The sequence below is a fragment of the Procambarus clarkii genome, chromosome 67 (genome assembly GCF_040958095.1).
Source record: "Procambarus clarkii isolate CNS0578487 chromosome 67, FALCON_Pclarkii_2.0, whole genome shotgun sequence".
Lineage (NCBI taxonomy): Eukaryota > Metazoa > Arthropoda > Malacostraca > Decapoda > Cambaridae > Procambarus > Procambarus clarkii.
Window position 1 is genome coordinate 12,124,174 of NC_091216.1, and position 18,023 is coordinate 12,142,196.

General features: G+C 45.3%; 1 protein-coding gene across 5 annotated transcripts in view; it reads left to right on the forward strand.

Annotated features, from left to right (window-relative positions):
- Positions 1 to 15,427, forward strand: part of LOC123767559 (uncharacterized) — a 456,074-nt gene extending 440,647 nt beyond the window's left edge. For all 5 annotated transcript variants that reach the window (XM_045757296.2, XM_045757294.2, XM_045757300.2 and 2 more), the window contains one exon: positions 15,046 to 15,427. In XM_045757296.2, coding sequence (XP_045613252.2) covers positions 15,046 to 15,209 — 164 coding nt within the window. In that variant the 3' untranslated portion in view covers positions 15,210 to 15,427. The remainder of the gene's footprint in view (positions 1 to 15,045) is intronic.
- The last annotated feature ends 2,596 nt before the right edge of the window (positions 15,428 to 18,023 follow it).

Consider the following 18,023-nt stretch of genomic DNA (forward strand, 5'->3'; position numbering starts at 1 on the left):
CTGGTTGCTATTTATGCTGTCTGGCACTGTCTCCTGATACTGTCTCCTGCATCATAAATGATACTGATGGCAAGTTGCGTTGATCTGTGGTTCCTAAAACCAAACTGTTTTTCAGTATACAGATGGTGGTACTCCATGTAGTGATTAATACGGTTTAGTAGTATTTTCTCTAAGCACTTTCCTATCGGGAGACAGGAAACGAAATCTCCAACAGGGAGGTAGGCCTATAGTTCCCAGAAACATGTCTGCTTTTGCCTGGCTTCGGGATATAGATCATTTTGGTTGTTTAAATACTTGTGGGAAGTGGCCTGAGGCGAGGATGGCGTTGAGCAGGGACTGCAGGTAGTTTAGAGGTGGAAACTGGTTTTAGAACTCGAAACTGGTTCCTCTTGTACTGGTTCGCTTGGTTGACTAGAGTACCCCAAATATGACGTTTGTGTAGGAGCGTGAAGCCAAAGACTTCACGTCTGAGGGACTGTATGATTTGGAGGGATGGTTGGCCTGTGCGTAGGCGCCTCACACTTTCTTGTTGGTAATGCCTCATTTTATCCTTGATCTCTCTGGTTGGTTTGTATTGCTGAATTATTCTGGTGTTGGTTACGTCACAATTGGCCATAGTTGTTTCAGTGATGCGTGTATGTATAGAGGCAATTACTGCGTCAATGTCCTGGACCGGTTGATTGTCAAGATCAGCGGTTGGATCAGTGCCAAGGAACTCCTTGCATGGGCGAAGTCGAAGCGTGTTTAGTTTGGGTCTTGGGCGTCCCAGAATCCTAAAGGGAGATGCTTGGAGGTGGAGAATATCAGGTATGTGGTCTCATCCCACATCATTACCTGGGAGAATTCTACTGTGAAAGATATTTCATTCAACATTTGTCAGTATAATATCAGGTTTTCCTTGGTGGTTACCTACATAGGTTTTGAAGTAGGAACACAAGAAGGTTAAGTTCCTCGCTGTCATTAGGTTGTATAAGAGTCGACCTTTGATGTCATCTCGTCCATTGGTGTCATTTAAAATGCTGCAAGGTGGGCATTAAAGTCCCCTGCAAGGATCGTTGGGACATCGCTGTTGAGCACCTTGTGAATGGCTCTCGAAGAGATAGAGTGCTGGCCTGTGGGGATGTAGGTAGTTAATATAGCAAGTGGGCCATGATTTGTGACTATTTCCACTGATAAAGCATTTTCTTCATGGAGGTAGATGTTGGTGAAGGAGCAGCCTAGCTTGATGAGGACAGCAACACCTCTATTCTACCCAGAGTTCCTTTCAATGGTCGTGTATCCATAGAGTTTGATGTGTTGGTCTAGGCGTCCAGAGGTCTCGCTTAACACGATTATTTCAGGGTGATACTTGCTCGCTTCCAGTTCTAGTAGATATTTGTTTTTGAAGAAGTGTCTTACGTTAAGTTGCATAATTGTAATCCCATTATTTGGTGTAGGATTGTCTAGTTTCGTATGGTGACCTTCCAGGCATGTTCTTTGGGTGGCTTTTTTCCCCTAGCTGCCTGTGCAGACTTCATCCCCCTTGACTGGTGGGCTTTCCCTGCCCCCTGGTTGCACTCTGCTTCCTCCTCCTCTTCTGCTTCATCTCCATCTTCGTATTCTTCTTCTTCTACGTGTTGTTATTCATCTTCATGTTCTTCTGAGGCTCGTTCGTCTTCAACTGCTGCATTGGTCACTTGTAAAACTGCTTGTCGATGAACTGGGTTGGTTGGTAGTGTCGCAGTGGGCGCCTCTTGGTGTAGAAAAGGCTCCAATTCTGAGTCCTCAATGTGGATATCAAGAGACTCGTTTGATGAGGATGAGTAATCAAAAGGGACCGGCGAGGTAGGAATGATTCGAGAATTGACTGGATGTTTAGGTTTAGCATGATGGTGACACCCATTCCCTTCCATATGTGGGGTAGAAGGGATATCTCTCTCTGTTGCGTTGACATGATGAGTCTGAAAGAGGTGGTTTGGTCGAGGGACCTGTGAGGTGGTGAGTGGGACAGTGGAGTTTGTTGTATATTGCATGGCGTTGTTTGCTTCATTTGTTGTGGGTTCAGAGACTGGGGGCTGGTGGTGTGGTGACTGTGTTTGCGTTCATTGTTCAGGGTTGGATGAGAACGCATCATCTGGGATTGTGACTGTAGGTAGATTGTTAGCCATCAAAAGCTTATTGATTGTGGTGGCAAATAAGTGTGGGTTATTACCTGCATATCTTGATGCAATTGCTATTAGGACATTCACCTGTGCTGAAGCATCAGAAGGCGACTGTGACATTGACGTTGTTGGGTGAGTTTGGCCCACCCAAGCATTATGCTGATTAGGTAAGATGTCTGCTGGGAAGTCTGGTTTGTGGTCGTACTTTGACCCGGCATGTGTGGGAATGTTGCAGCGTTCATGTTTGGTATCTGCGACTGATTAGGTCGTGAGATTTGGGCCTTGTCAAGAAATTTCTGTATTGCTGCTTTCCTCGTTGGACACACAGGAGATACTGCTAAATGTCCACCTCCACAGAGGGAACATTTTCGACTGCCAGGTTGGGGACAGTCCCTAAATTTATGGTGTTCAGCACAAATACTACAGGTGGGTGTTGTTGCAAGACACTTGTTCACCACGGGATCGAAACTGAAGCACCGAAAGCTTTGCTCAATATCAGTGAAACGTTCTCATGAGATTTGTTCAGATGTTGACATGTACCCAAAGCATTTAAATACCTGATCAATCACCTGGGTAGCATGGGCAATAGTAGCATATGTTATCTTTAGGTTGCGTGGGTTGCCTTCTTTGGTGATTCTGTGTATTTGTATGGCTCGTTGTTCATTGATTCTATTGATTTCGTCAAGTATTTCTTCGTCGTTGTAGTCCCTGGCTATGTGGTGATTGAATCGCGACACAAACACTGTCCTCCCAGCATGGAATTTGCCAGTAGCAACGGAAATTACGCCCGCTGCATGGAGTGAAGACGCTTTATCAGGATGTAGGATTTTTTGAAGGCCATCTTCAGTTGGAAGCAAAACAATTGCCCTGTTGGTTGTAAGATAGGTTCCAACAGGTGAAACTTCAACATGGGTGCCAAGAACATTGGAAATCTGGGTTTCATCAAGTTTAAAAGGTTCAACGACCCTTATTTTAATATTTACTGGCATGATGATGGTGGTAGCATGATTGGTGACTGGCAATAGTGGCTCGGGAGAATGAAGTTTTTAATGGTTAGTCAAAACCTAGAGTTGCACAAAGTGCTCCTATTCCTAACATAGCCTAGCCATGCTACAATGGAGAAACAGTTGCCCCGACTCTTTGCGTGACCAGATTTACTACACACCGGCCGTGGTACTTGCGCAGTCAATTAAATCAGGTGGCGAAAGAGCAGGAGTAAAGTAACAGATCAGAAAGACAGGGGTTAGTACATATAGGTCAGTACAAACGGTGGAGTGGTGTGGTGATGGTGGTGAGGTGAGACTGGGATGAGTGGTGAGGTAAAAGCTGGAGAATGGCAGGTGAATGAGGTGTGGGTTGGTTGGTTGGGTTGAGGAGAGAGGGGTGAGGATGGGTTGGAACAGTGGAGGATTGAGGATGTGGAGGGTTAAGGTAGAGGTGAGTGAGTGGAAGAGGGCGGCTGGCTCAGAGATGACGGGTGGCACCGCGCCCCTCCTGCCGGCTTGCTTGGCAATATTTGAAAATTTTCCTCTTGATAGTTGTTCATTTTCTATGTTTTTCGCTGTCTGGCGGGTGTTGTCTTGTTAGACCAACTGCCGACAACCACATGGGTCTCGAATCGGCGAAGGGAAGTCGAAGGGCTGCTTGAAGTTAAGAGTAGCTATGAGAAACGTCTGCTTTCGACGACGGATGGCTGCAACCTATCTGTGATCTGCGATCCTGAACCTGTGACAATCATGATTCGTTCAGTTTGCTAGATTAAGTTTTATATATCAGGAATTTCTTTTTCAGTTTTATTAAACAATAGAGATTTTATACAAAGTTTGAAAATATCCTGGGTTACTGTACAATTTATTGAAATATTGTAGTTTTGTTTTATTTGTATTATATAACTGTAATATCAATATAGCTATTGGTTAAGTAGTAATTATAATTAAGAAGCAATAAAATGCTTATCTTCAAAAAACTAAGACGGTTAGGTTAGGTCGTGGTTTTCTATTCAGCTTTTCAGGTAAACTCAAATATTCACAATATATTTGATAGTGCAGTTTAATACTAAGTGAAAATAAGTACAATTCCTGACTGCCATACATAGTACATAATTGCACTTATGGGGCTGTTACATTCATCTCCCCATTTTTTGGAGAATGGGCTGTCGTGTGATCGGATGCGCCCTGACTTACTCGGGAAGGGTTGATTGCTAAGCCCGGAGAGGTTAAATTCCAAGCCTAATTGCAAAACGAGTAACGCCAATCACTGGAAACTAATATGCCTCGCGGAAACGAAACGCAAGCAGGCAGATGATTGGGGGAGCCCCAGGAGTCCCTCAGGGTGACAAGCACCGGCCTCGCCCGACACAGAGAACACTGGATACCACAACCAAAACCTTGGCCGCCAGCTTAAACGCAAAAGTCATCCAGTGCCTTCTGACATCAGAATTATGCCGGCCGCCAACCATGGCTGAGGGCACACTAGGAGTCCACCAACTCCCGGCACCTCTCAGCCAAACCGGCGCCTGACACCGTCACCCCACCTGGAGAACTAGTCAGAACATGTCAAAAAAAATATCAACCATCCCGTTACTGAAGGGAATATGTGTGGTAGGCGTCGTAAACCCGGACCGTTGAATTGGGATGTCAAACGGCAGTATCAAATCCAAATCGCAAGACAAAACATGTTTCGGCGGCACCCAGGCAGAGGAGGCGTCCAGACGTCCTCCCGGCGTCAAGGTTGAACCAGGAGTCCCCAAACCGAAGGAGGATGTCAGAGAGTGTCTGATCTCATGTTTGTCCGCTTGTTGTTCTACCGCTGGTAGAACGGTTGAGTGAAACTATCATGAAGTGAAACTAACTTGAATATGAAGTGAAACTATCACTGATAAAACTTATAAATTTTGTAAGTGAAACTGTGCCGTTTGGACTATAGCAGTTTGATTATATTATATTGATATTTGGCAGTTTGATGCTGCTCATGCAGCATCAGTTTGTGGTGAGTTAAGTGCATGTTACCGATATAAAAACTTTGCCAGAGGCTTTCCCATGTCTATAGCAGTGGTAGGAGGAAGGGTAAGGATATATATACCACCTTTTAGAATGCATAGTTAGTTGTCTGTAACATCAAACCAATGACCCTGCCAACGGTCATGGATTACAGAATGAATGATTAGGTAGAAATTATAGTAAGTAATCCCTTTTGGAGAGATAAGACAAGTGCAAATGGACTCCTTTGAGGCACATGGACGTCCGTGTGCTTATTGACGGTAACACCAACATGGCTGGAAACCCAGCAAAACTCTAATTGCCTTAAAACCTGCTAGAAATAAGAAACAGCTGATATAATTGGCTTTCAACCACCATAAGATATATATGGTTAAATTGCTTCGGAGCCAAGAGGGCACTGCAGGAGTCCACCAAAATGACAAAGGAAAATTGACGTCGTAAAGCAGCTGACGAAGAGCATATAAAATAACATGAAGCTCAGCCGTGAAGAAGCTAGTCTTCCTCCGGGGGTTCCCTTCCTAACATCAAGGGAAATATGGGAGGGAAAAATGATCTACCTTATCCAATCCTACCCTCAGGCATCTGGACTCTGATGGTCGCTGGGGGTTCCTCCGTCTTTCACGTCGTTGCTTGACGTTCCAGATGAGTCACCAGTTCATAGGCGTCGTGAAGACTCTCGTCATCTCCGTACTCGTTCCCATAGTGAAGTTCCTGGTCACTGGCAGCGCCAGTTGTCACTGCACACGTCGTTTCCCTCAAGCGCAGCTTCACCGAGTCCACTCACTCATGGATCAGGATGCATGATCCATGAGTGAGTTCTCCCTTCTGAGTTACCAGTGGGTATGATCCAATCACAACAGCTCTGAATACCTTCAGAGTTCCACTGACGGCGCGCCACTCACCTCTTCTGCCATCGTAACTCTCTCGACTCCACCAAGACTATCAGCTCACAGTCCTCGGCGCCCTAACACCGCTGGAATTCGGCTTCCTCACACTTCCCTGAAGCACTGCAGTCTTTGGTAGTCACTATAAACTTGTTATACTGTGTAAAGCCACTGAATGAGGCTCCTGGAACTCGGAACTCGAGAGCTCAACCAGCGCACGTCCACTCTCAATGAAGCGTCACGAATCTCTGAGCGCCTGGCACTCTACAGGGGGTGAGTTAGGCCTCCCAGTGACGTCACACACCCAGGAGCGGGCTCTGATTGGTTAATCATGTCATGTGACTTCAGCCAGCCAATCACCAGCCGGCTGGCGTCACACACAAAATGCCGGATTTGCAGATAAGGGGCGCCATTTGGTTGTACCTAGGGTGCGACTTCCCCCTTTATCTACAAACTAAAAATGCAAATTTCTCCATAAATCGGTAACCATTTCGGTAGCCTCATACATCAAAAGATTCCCTGCATCTCAGAGACCTTGCATGGTAAGCTGATATGACTCTTAAAGCTGGCATATGGGAGAAATAGGAGTCATATCCTGTAGAGACAAGACACCATTTTCAAAATACAAGCTCAGGTTAGGGGATAAACGAAAGGTACCTGAGCTGAGGCGTGACCCAGCATGGTGCAGAGCATCAAGACGACGAAGGGCCAAAGAAAAGACAAAGGAGTAGACAGAGAAGCCATAATCGAGATTAAACAGCACGAGAGAAGACTGCAAAATAGAGAAGTGTGCGTCTTTCAGCTGCCCAGAAAATATGGGACAAGACTTTAATTAGCGTAAGGGGCCTTAGAGCATTCAACTCGGAGGTAAGCGTTATGGGGCGACCAAGACCAACGGGTGTCAAAGATAAACCCCAAAAGTTTAGCAAAATCTTTTTCCAGAAAGGGATTACCATAGAACAACAGAACATAGATAGGACAGGATAGAACAACAAAGGATGGCGAAGGACGACCTGCTTCCGAGTAAAAGTCATAACACCAATTTTAATCGTACTAGAACCCCAGAGAACCCATGACGACACGTAATCAACAGCAAGTTGGAGCTGGTGTTGGAGGAAACGGGAATTATCATCCTGGCAGCAGAGGGTTAGATCATCAACATAAAGAGCCGAGAACATAAAGAATATGCCAGGGGGATTTGAGGAAGGAAGACCATTTAGGGCAACTTGGAAAGGAGCAGCACTCGGAATACCGCCTTGCGGACCACCTTCATGTTGTTAGAAAAATCGTCAGAGAAAGTGGTACTAAGTCTCACTTTAAATGAAAGATGAGAGAAGAAGCTTTGAAAGAAGAGTAGGAGATGGCCAAGGACAATTTTTGTTTATCTGGGATAAAATATTAATTCTCCAGGTGGTGTCACAAGCCTTTTCCAGGTCAAAATGAAATGCAACAACGGAGGGTTGCGTAATAAAGGCAGTGCGAATGTAGACCTCCAAATCCACTGAGATATCAATCGTGCTGCAACACTTTCGAAAGCCAAATTGAGAGAGGGGGGGAAGGGTAGGGATAAGGTACTAAGAACCCAATAAGACATACATTGGCCATATGTTCAAAAAGTTTGCAAATGCAGTTCTCCGGGGCAATGGGTGAAAATAATTAGGGGATGTCCCTAGAGAACCGAGCCTCCGAATAGGATGAACAAACGCTTGAAGCCAGTTCTCGGAGACCTGCGATGCCTCCCAAATGCGGTTATAGATATTCAGCAAATACCGAAAGGTGCACTGAGGGAGGTGACGGAGCATCTCAATGAATGTCGTCTAAACCGATTTCAGTAGAACAGCTGAAGGTCAGGACTGACTGGAGTTCCAATTGAGAGAAGAGAGCGTTATAGGGGAGCTGTAGGCGAGTGGGAAATTTCAATGGATGAGATTCAATAAAGAGTTTACAAGGAAGGAAAGTTGGAGGATGATGAGTACCAGAATAAATGGTTGAAAAGTGTGAGGCCAGTTCATTTCGGACCAACACCGGACATGCGACGACAGAATCATGGGGATAAAAAACGGGAGATATGTCTGGAACAAATTTACCTGCAATCTCACGGATTTTCATCCAGATCTGATGAAGTTGGGTGTCAACCACAATGGTGGAAACATAAGATTTCAAACTCTCACATTTAGCTGTACATCTACGGGCTGCTGCACTCGCCTCCTGAAACAAAATAAAAGAATCAGGTGTCTGTCGGCTGCCTTTTCCAGACTGCCACGCCCACAGCATATAGCCCAAGCACTGTCGGAATTTGCAGAGGAACCAGGTTCACGTCTCTGACTGCGAGACAAATGCGCGCCAGTAGCAATGTACTGTGTGACAGCCTTCACATTCTCAGGAGAAAAGGGAGAATGAGAGCAAACAACACGAAGCTGGCTGGGAGGAGAATGGATATCTGCCCGGAGGGACATTTGTTAGTGAAAGCCAAAAGATAGAGCCGCGGTCTGAGAAGAAAGATGGGAGTCGATAGGTGAAGGCCACAGTGGATGGAGAAGAGGGAGGATGTGGAGAAATGATACTGAGACCACGGGTAGGAGAAGACTGTAGGGAGTCATAACAGGAACTATGACTATTGGTGGACCTAAGATAATAGTGGCAGTCATTTACAACTTTCCATTAAATGACAGAAGACCCAGACAGGAGTTCGATAGGAACAACATGGCAACCAATAATATAATAGAGAAAGGAGCTTCAGTTGCCTGCAGGAATGGCTCCAGACTCTTAATCATGGGCGATTTTAACCTTGGAACGATAAACTGGGAGAATGGGGACCCACATGAAGGTGCAGATACATGGAGAGCTAAACTCTTGTAAGTGGCAACAAGGAACTTTCTGAACCAACATGTTAAAAGACCCACAAGAATGAAAGGCAATGATGAACCAGCTAGACTCGACCTGATATTCACCTTGAATGAGTTAGAAATAAGGGAAGTTAAATTTGAGGCCCCATGGGAATGAGTGACCACAGTGTATTGACATTTGAGTATCTGGTAGAGGTAGGGATAACCTATCCAAGGACGGGATTAGAAGGGAAAATACTAAATTATCAAAGAGGAAAATATAACGAGATGAGGAACTTCCTAATGGGAATAGGGAACAGAAAAGCTCCACAGCCACATCAGGAGGAAAACTGTACTGAAGGAACTAGTGATGAAACTGAGAAAAAGGGAGAACAAAAACATAGATAATGACAAGGAGGTGTGTGAAGTTCTCATCAAAAGATTCCAGGAGGTCTTCACAATAGAACAAGAAGAAGCCCCTGTACTAAATGAGGAGGCGACAAACCAAGCAACCTTGGAGGAATTTGAGCTCACCAATGATGAGATCAAAAGGAATCTGTTGGAGCTGAATGTGACAAAGGCTGTTGGGTATGACAGAATCTCACCATGGATATTAAAAGAGGGTGCAGAATCACTAAGTGTGCCACTCTGTATGGTGTATAACAGGTCATTGGAAGCAGGAGACCTAGTGGAAAGCTGGAAGACAGTTAATGTAGTCCCAATAAACAAAAAGGGTGAAAGGCAAGAGGCACTGAACTACAGGCCTGTTTTCCCTTACTTGTATACTATGGAAGGTGAGGAAGAAGATTGTGAGGAAAAGGCTCGTAGAACATCTGGAGGGAAATAGCTTTGTAACACTACCAGAATGGGTTCAGAGATGGTAAATCGTGCCTCACAGGCTTAACAGAATTCCATGACCAAGCAACAAAAATTAGGCAAGAAAGAGAAGGGTGGGCAAACTGCATTTTCTTGGACTGTCAAAAAGCCTTTGAAACAATACCCCATAAAAGGTTGTTACAAAACTTGGAGCAACGGGCAGGAGTAAAAGATAAGGTGTTCCAGTGGATTAAGGAGTATCTAAGCAACAGGAAACTGTGAGTAACTGTGAGGGGGGAGACATCAGAGTGATGAGATGTCACCAGCGGAGTCCCACAGTACTCTGTACTTGGACCCATCCTGTTTCTAATATATGTAAACGATCTTCCAGAAGGTTTAGACTCATACCTCACAATATTTGCTGATGATGCAAAAATTATGAGAACAATCAAGACAGATGAAGATAGACAGAGATTACAGAACAACCTGGACAAACTGGAGGGAGGGTCTAGAAAATGGCTACTAACGTTCAACTCAGGAAAGTGTAAAGTAATGAAATTAGGCGAAGGGAGCAGATGGCTGAACACAAAATACCATCTGGGAAGTGAAATCCTGCAAGAATCAAATACAGAGAAATATCTGCGGGTTAATTCACACCGAACTTGTCCCCAGAAGTCCACATCAAAAGGATATCATCAATGGCATATGCTAGATTGGCAAACATAAGATCTGCCTTTAGAAACTTGTGTAAGGGATCGTTCAGGACCTTGTATACCACTAATGTCAGACCAATCCTGGAATATGCAGCTTCAGCCTAGAGTTCATACCTAGTTAAACACAAGCTCAACCCCCGCAAACACAACTAGATAAATACACGAAAAAGTTAGAGAAGTTTCAGAGGTATGCCACCAGATTTGGCCCAGAACTGAGAGGTATGAGCTACGAAGAAAGGCTAAAGGAGCTAAACCTCACATCCCTGGAAAACAAAAGAGTAGGGGGAGACATGATAACCACCTACAAAATTCTCAGGGGAATTGACAGGGTATACAAAGACAAACTCTTCAGCACGGGTGGGACACGATCAAAGGGTCACATGTGGAAACTTAGTACCCAGATGAGTCACAGAGACGTTAAAAACAATTTCACTGTCAGAGTAGTTAATAAATGGAATGCACTAGGCAGTGATGTGGTGGAGGCTGACTCCATACACAGTTTCAAATGTAGATATGATAGAGCCCAATAGGCTCAGGAACCTGTACACCAGTCGATTGACGGTTGAGAGGCGGGACCAAAGAGCCAAAGCTCAACCCCCGCAAGCACAATTAGGTGAGTACAAATCTTGACCCCCACCTCCAGGCAACACTACACCCCCACCTCCAGGCAACACTACAACCCCCACCTCCAGGCAACACTACACCCCCACCTCCAGGCAACACCTACACCCCCACCTCCAGGCAACACCTACACCCCCACCTCCAGGCAACACTACACCCCCACCTCCAGGCAACACTACACCCCCACCTCCAGGCAACACCTACACCCCCACCTCCAGGCAACACCTACACCCCCACCTCCAGGCAACACTACACCCCCACCTCCAGGCAACACTACACCCCCACCTCCAGGCAACACTACACCCCCACCTCCAGGCAACACCTACACCCCCACCTCCAGGCAACACTACACCCCCACCTCCAGGCAACACTACACCCCCACCTCCAGGCAACACCTACACCCCCACCTCCAGGCAACACTACACCCCCACCTCCAGGCAACACTACACCCCCACCTCCAGGCAACACTACACCCCCACCTCCAGGCAACACCTACACCCCCACCTCCAGGCAACACTACACCCCCACCTCCAGGCAACACTACACCCCCACCTCCAGGTAACACTACACCCCCACCTCCAGGCAACACTACACCCCCACCTCCAGGCAACACCTACACCCCCACCTCCAGGCAACACTACACCCCCACCTCCAGGCAACACTACACCCCCACCTCCAGGCAACACTACACCCCCACCTCCAGGCAACACTACAACCCCACCTCCAGGCAACACTACACCCCCACCTCCAGGCAACACTACAACCTCACCTCCAGGCAACACTACACCCCCACCTCCAGGCAACACTACAACCCCACCTCCAGGCAACACCTACACCCCCACCTCCAGGCAACACCTACACCCCCACCTCCAGGCAACACTACACCCCCACCTCCAGGCAACACTACACCCCCACCTCCAGGCAACACCTACACCCCCACCTCCAGGCAACACCTACACCCCCACCTCCAGGCAACACTACACCCCCACCTCCAGGCAACACTACACCCCCACCTCCAGGCAACACTACACCCCCACCTCCAGGCAACACCTACACCCCCACCTCCAGGCAACACTACACCCCCACCTCCAGGCAACACTACACCCCCACCTCCAGGCAACACCTACACCCCCACCTCCAGGCAACACTACACCCCCACCTCCAGGCAACACTACACCCCCACCTCCAGGCAACACTACACCCCCACCTCCAGGCAACACCTACACCCCCACCTCCAGGCAACACTACACCCCCACCTACAGGCAACACTACACCCCCACCTCCAGGTAACACTACACCCCCACCTCCAGGCAACACTACACCCCCACCTCCAGGCAACACCTACACCCCCACCTCCAGGCAACACTACACCCCCACCTCCAGGCAACACTACACCCCCACCTCCAGGCAACACTACACCCCCACCTCCAGGCAACACTACAACCCCACCTCCAGGCAACACTACACCCCCACCTCCAGGCAACACTACAACCTCACCTCCAGGCAACACTACACCCCCACCTCCAGGCAACACTACAACCCCACCTCCAGGCAACACTACACCCCCACCTCCAGGCAACACTACACCCCCACCTCCAGGCAACACTACACCCCCACCTCCAGGCAACACTACAACCCCACCTCCAGGCAACACTACACCCCCACCTCCAGGCAACACCTACACCCCCACCTCCAGGCAACACTACACTCCCCCCCCCCCTCCATCTCAAGACAACATGTATCCACAAATTGAGAACTTTAGTAGTTATAGGACAGCCAAGAATAATTCTGAGCGCTTCATTTTGCATTTTTTCCAGTCTATCAATACTCTTGCCATTTTGCAGGACTAAAGTTGCTGCATGATAGTCTATCAGAGACCTTATATATGCTAAGTACAACATTTTTGCTCTTCTAATACTGTATTCCCACCATATTTAGAGCTGTACCCCCACTACAGTTCTGAGAGCCTTGAGTCTGTCTCTACACTGTTGATATAAAGTATTGACTGCAGGTAAGGTACAAGGGACAGAGACACCAAGGTATTTGAAAGATGAGACATAGTCTATTGGTATGTTATCTATCTTTAGTTTTCTTGTACCACTTTTGCGATTACCAATTTGTCTGTTAAATACCTTAGTTTAGCAGCGCTGATTATAAAACCAAGGCTCTCACAAGCTGTATGTATGCAATTTAAGATTGTTTACATTTTGTGGTGGGTTTTAGTATGTACAAGGATGTCATCTGCATAGCTGATAGTGATGTTTACCGGACTAGTTGGGACTGATTTTAGTAAGGCATTAATTAGAACATTAAACAAGGTACTCCTTGTATGGAGGTGGCGGTGTAGTGTTGTCTGGAGTAAGGAACACTCCTCCTTGTGGGGTGCCCATTTGCATTAATTTAGTTTCACTCTTGTAGCCTTGGAACAGTGCAGAGGACTTCCGGTTGGTAAGATAGCCCCGTATTAATAGTAATAATTGTCCACCTATTTCCATTCTTGCTAATTCATACATAATCACTTCCCTATTAGCAATACCAAAGGTATTTTTTAAATCAAGAAATGTTGTGTACTCGTGCCTTTTATCTCCATGAACAGTAAGAAAGGTTGTGATACAGTTGTGTACACTCTTTCCTTGTGTGAAACAATTGATATCGGGTGACATGTGCTCTTTAACTCTATACAATAATCTATTAAGCACCATTCTTTCACAGGTTTTACACATGTAACTGGTCAGTGAGATGAGACGAAAAAACTCAGGTTGTTTAGGCTTTGTAAAGGAACCGTGAGACTGGTGGTCCATGATACTGGCAGCTGCACAGTGGCATAACTCGCATTAAACAATTCTAATAATGGGTTACCGGGTACACGATGTAGTAATCTGAGAATATGTTAGGCGATACCTTGCCTCACCAGGAGCAGTGCTACTGCCCCTGGCGACCGCTGCATCCAATTCATAATCTGTATATGGAGGATCACATTCATCAAGTTGCTTGCTCAACATGAAGTTAATGAGAGCATTTCTGTCTTTGGACTTCGCCTGCAATTTCTCCTTTGTGCTAGGTGGTAGCATTGCAAAGCTGGAGACCTGAGTCCATTTTTGTAATTAACTGATTGACTTTCTGTAGCCGGTTTGGATGTCAAACTTGTCTATTATTTTTACCAATAACTTTGTTTATGCCTTTCCAGGCTTTGCCCAGGGGAGTATGCAGGTTAAGTCCACTAACAAAACCCTCCCATTCATTTTGTCTCAGTTCACTATTCTCTCCCTTGCCGCTGCAAGCGTGGCCTGTAACAGTTTAAACATTGAAGGTGTTCTAAGGCTCTTATATGCTTTACCCGTCTGTCTAGCAATTGATTTAAGTTCTTTCAGTTTAGCATCATTATAGTACTGGTTGTGTCTGACCTGTTTACCGGTACATCTTTTTGTTTGGTGTGACTCCCTATTTTTGATGGCCTCATAGGTTTTATTCACGAGGTCATCATAAAACTGTTGTAAATTTTCAGGCTCATAATTGTTATACCAATGTTCAATACTGTCAATGAAAAAATTTCTTGCTCTTTTCTTACTGTTAGCCAGCGTCCACTCAGCCTAGTGCCAGGTAGGACATCAATAGCCACGTGAATGTTAGCTGTTAAGGCTAAATGGTCAGACATTAAGTCATCCATAATATCAGTCTCATGAGTTGTGTATGACAGGTGCGCTCCTCCATATATTTAGGTTGGCTGATTCTTACTGATAATTTGAGCATCATATGCATCGAGAAGTGCCATCAATCTCCTACCGTTGGTATTTACGAATTGGTCTTCTAAATGTTTGTGTTTAGCATTTAAATCCCCAATTAAGATTGTAGGGTCAGTATATGCAAAATTAGATAGGTCTGTATACTGGAGGAAATGCGTGGGATGAGTGATCCTTCCTTTGTGCTTGTTGCAATTACAGTTTAAACCATCTAATTAGTAGTTTTTACTCTCACCATTATACCATTATAATAAATTTTGAAAATTTAATTGCAACGCTGTTTTCACTTTCTTTCCTATGTGTCAGGCGAGGCTGAACTTGAAGCAACAGTCAAGTACCACATAAGACAGCATGAGCTGGTCAGCGACGTCTCGCGGATAAACCAGTATGGTAACCAGAGCCACTGTACCACTGACCCCGTCTACAGGAAGTACTGCTACTGTAGGGACATGCTGCCCAAGGCCACCTGAAACTTCACTAATTGGACTTATTTAAAATTTTCTATCTCATTTCTTGATCGAAGAAGTGAAAGGAAATGTCTTCTGAACAAGAGAAGTGTGAGCTGTTTTCAAGCATGCAGTTATTATTAAAAGGTGTTTATTAATGACGATTGGAGAGATAATCTGATATATTGCTCAATGCCCACCCTCTTCCAACAAATAAAATATATATTTATATATTTTGAAAACATGCCTTTTCTATAACCAATGCCACTTTTTTAACAGATAAAGGGCTCCATCTAGATTTTCAAATAGCATTTCATCAAGTTCCTTATCAAAGGGATCCAGCTGAGGGGTATCAGTGAAGCTATGCTCCTGCAGAGTACCGACCCAGCAGCTGGCTTATCACAGAAAGCCATTAATTTAATGGTATTGTCATTAGTTTTCAATGTGATTGGAGGAGATAATTTTGTTTAATAATCAAAGTATTAATGATTCTACTTAACCCTTGTGGTTGCCGGCATTGTTGGTTCACAATTGAAAGGTCTGGATGTGAAGATCCTCGTAATCCATCCTATCATTTTTCTAGCTTATGCTCTATTTCCTTGGTTATGCTCCCTAAACGTTAGGTCGCCAGACATCATTATTCCCAGAGCCTTTACATGTTGCTTTCCTACTGTGGGTAGATCCTATTGTGTCTTGTACCGTGTAATTCCTTTAAGGTCTTCATTTTTCCATACCTAAGTACCTGAAATTTATCACTGTTAAACATCATGCTATTTTCTGCTGCCCAGTAGAAAACTTTAGTATCAGTTTGTAGTTTTCACCATCTTCTTCAGAAGTAATATAAATACAGACTTTTGTTTCATCTGCAAAAAGATGACACGAAGCTATGATTCGTATTTTTGTCTGTATCTGATACATGAATAAGAAAAATCCGTGGTGCGAGGACTGTGTCCTGAGGTACAAAACTTTTCACTTTGCCTGGACTATATTTGGTCTGTTACTCTTTGTGGTCTGAGTGACATGAAATTGAATGTCTATCACACTACTTCACCTGTTATTCCTGTTGGTCTTATCTTATGTGTTATCTCTCTTCATGGTCATACTTATCAAATGATTTGCAAAATCTGTGTATTCCACATCCGCATTTTGTTTTTCTTTTCATTCTTCAGTGATTTTGTCATTGTGGTTAAGAAGGGCATGATCTTCCTACTCTAAATCCATGTTGATCTGGGTTCTAAAGGTCATTGTTCTGCATAATTCGGTGATAAATCATTGTATATATATATTGCAGCAAAAACCGCAGAGAGATATTATAAAAATAACAAAAACAGTGCTCAATGTAATGAAATGCCTCCTTGTGGAGGGTCCTTGGACGCTCCCTGTTGCTAGCAACCTTGATAGATCCACCCAATTGGAACTACTGCAGGCCTATGTGAGCCACTGTAAGCCTACCGGGGAACAGAGGCCAAAATCTGGACCCTGTGTAGAGGCGCAGAGAGCTTAAGATACGATATCCCTCACACCAAGAACAGTTCACCTGTAAGGTTGAGCGAGACATCAGCAAGAAAAACATAACACAGGAAACGCCAACCCTGACTTCGAAAACTCAGATGCTTTGGAGCCCGAACCAGAGGGGAAAGCCCTAAGGTCCCCTGAACATCACTAAGTGAGCCCCGTGAAGGGCTACTTGGGGATCACACATGGACCAGGGGGTTACCACCAACTGATCCAATTCCGGGTCAAAGTATGACAAATCGGGCCGACCCTGAGGCCACCCCACCATCACACTAGTGGTTGATGTTGAGGGAATCTGTACACCTGTTGATTGACAGTTCAGAGGCGCGACCAAAGACCCAGAGCTCAACCCCCGAAAGCACAGCTAGGTGAGAACAACCAGGTGAGTACTATCAGCAAGCAACTACATCGACATCCTATCTATCTATCTATCTATCTATCTATCTATCTATCTATCTATCTATCTATCTATCTATCTATCTATCTATCTATCTATCTATCTATCTATCTGTCTATCTATCAATCTATCTATCTTGAGTTGATTTCTGGGCTTTAATGTCCCCGCGGCCCGGTCCTCGACCAGGCCTCCACCCCCAGGAAGCAGCCCGTGACAGCTGACTAACACCCAGGTACCTATTTACTGCTAGGTAACAGTGGCATAGGGTGAAAGAAACTCTGCGCTTCGTTTCTTGTCAGCGGCCGGGATCGAACCCGGAACCACAGGATCACGTGACCAGCGTGCTGTCCGCTCGGCCGACCGGCTCCGTTGCCTACCCTAGCAACAAACAACAACAACAACACCCTAGAAACAAACAACAACAACAACACCCTAGCAACAAACAACAACAACAACAACAACACGCTAGCAACAAACAACAACAACACCCTAGCAACAAACAACAACAACAACAACAACAACAACAACACCCTAGCAACAAACAACAACAACAACACCCTAGCAACAAACAACAACAACAACACCCTAGCAACAAACAACAACAACAACACCCTAGAAACAAACAACAACAACAACACCTTAGCAACAAACAACAACAACAACAACACCCTAGCAACAAACAACAACAACACCCTAGCAACAAACAACAACAACAACAACACGCTAGCAACAAACAACAACAACAACAACACCCTACCAACAAACAACAACAACAACAACAACAACACCCTAGCAACAAACAACAACAACAACAACACCCTAGCAACAAGCAACAACAACAACACCCTAGCAACAAACAACAGCAACACCCTAGCAACAAGCAACAACAACAACAACACCCTAGCAACAAGCAACAACAACAACAA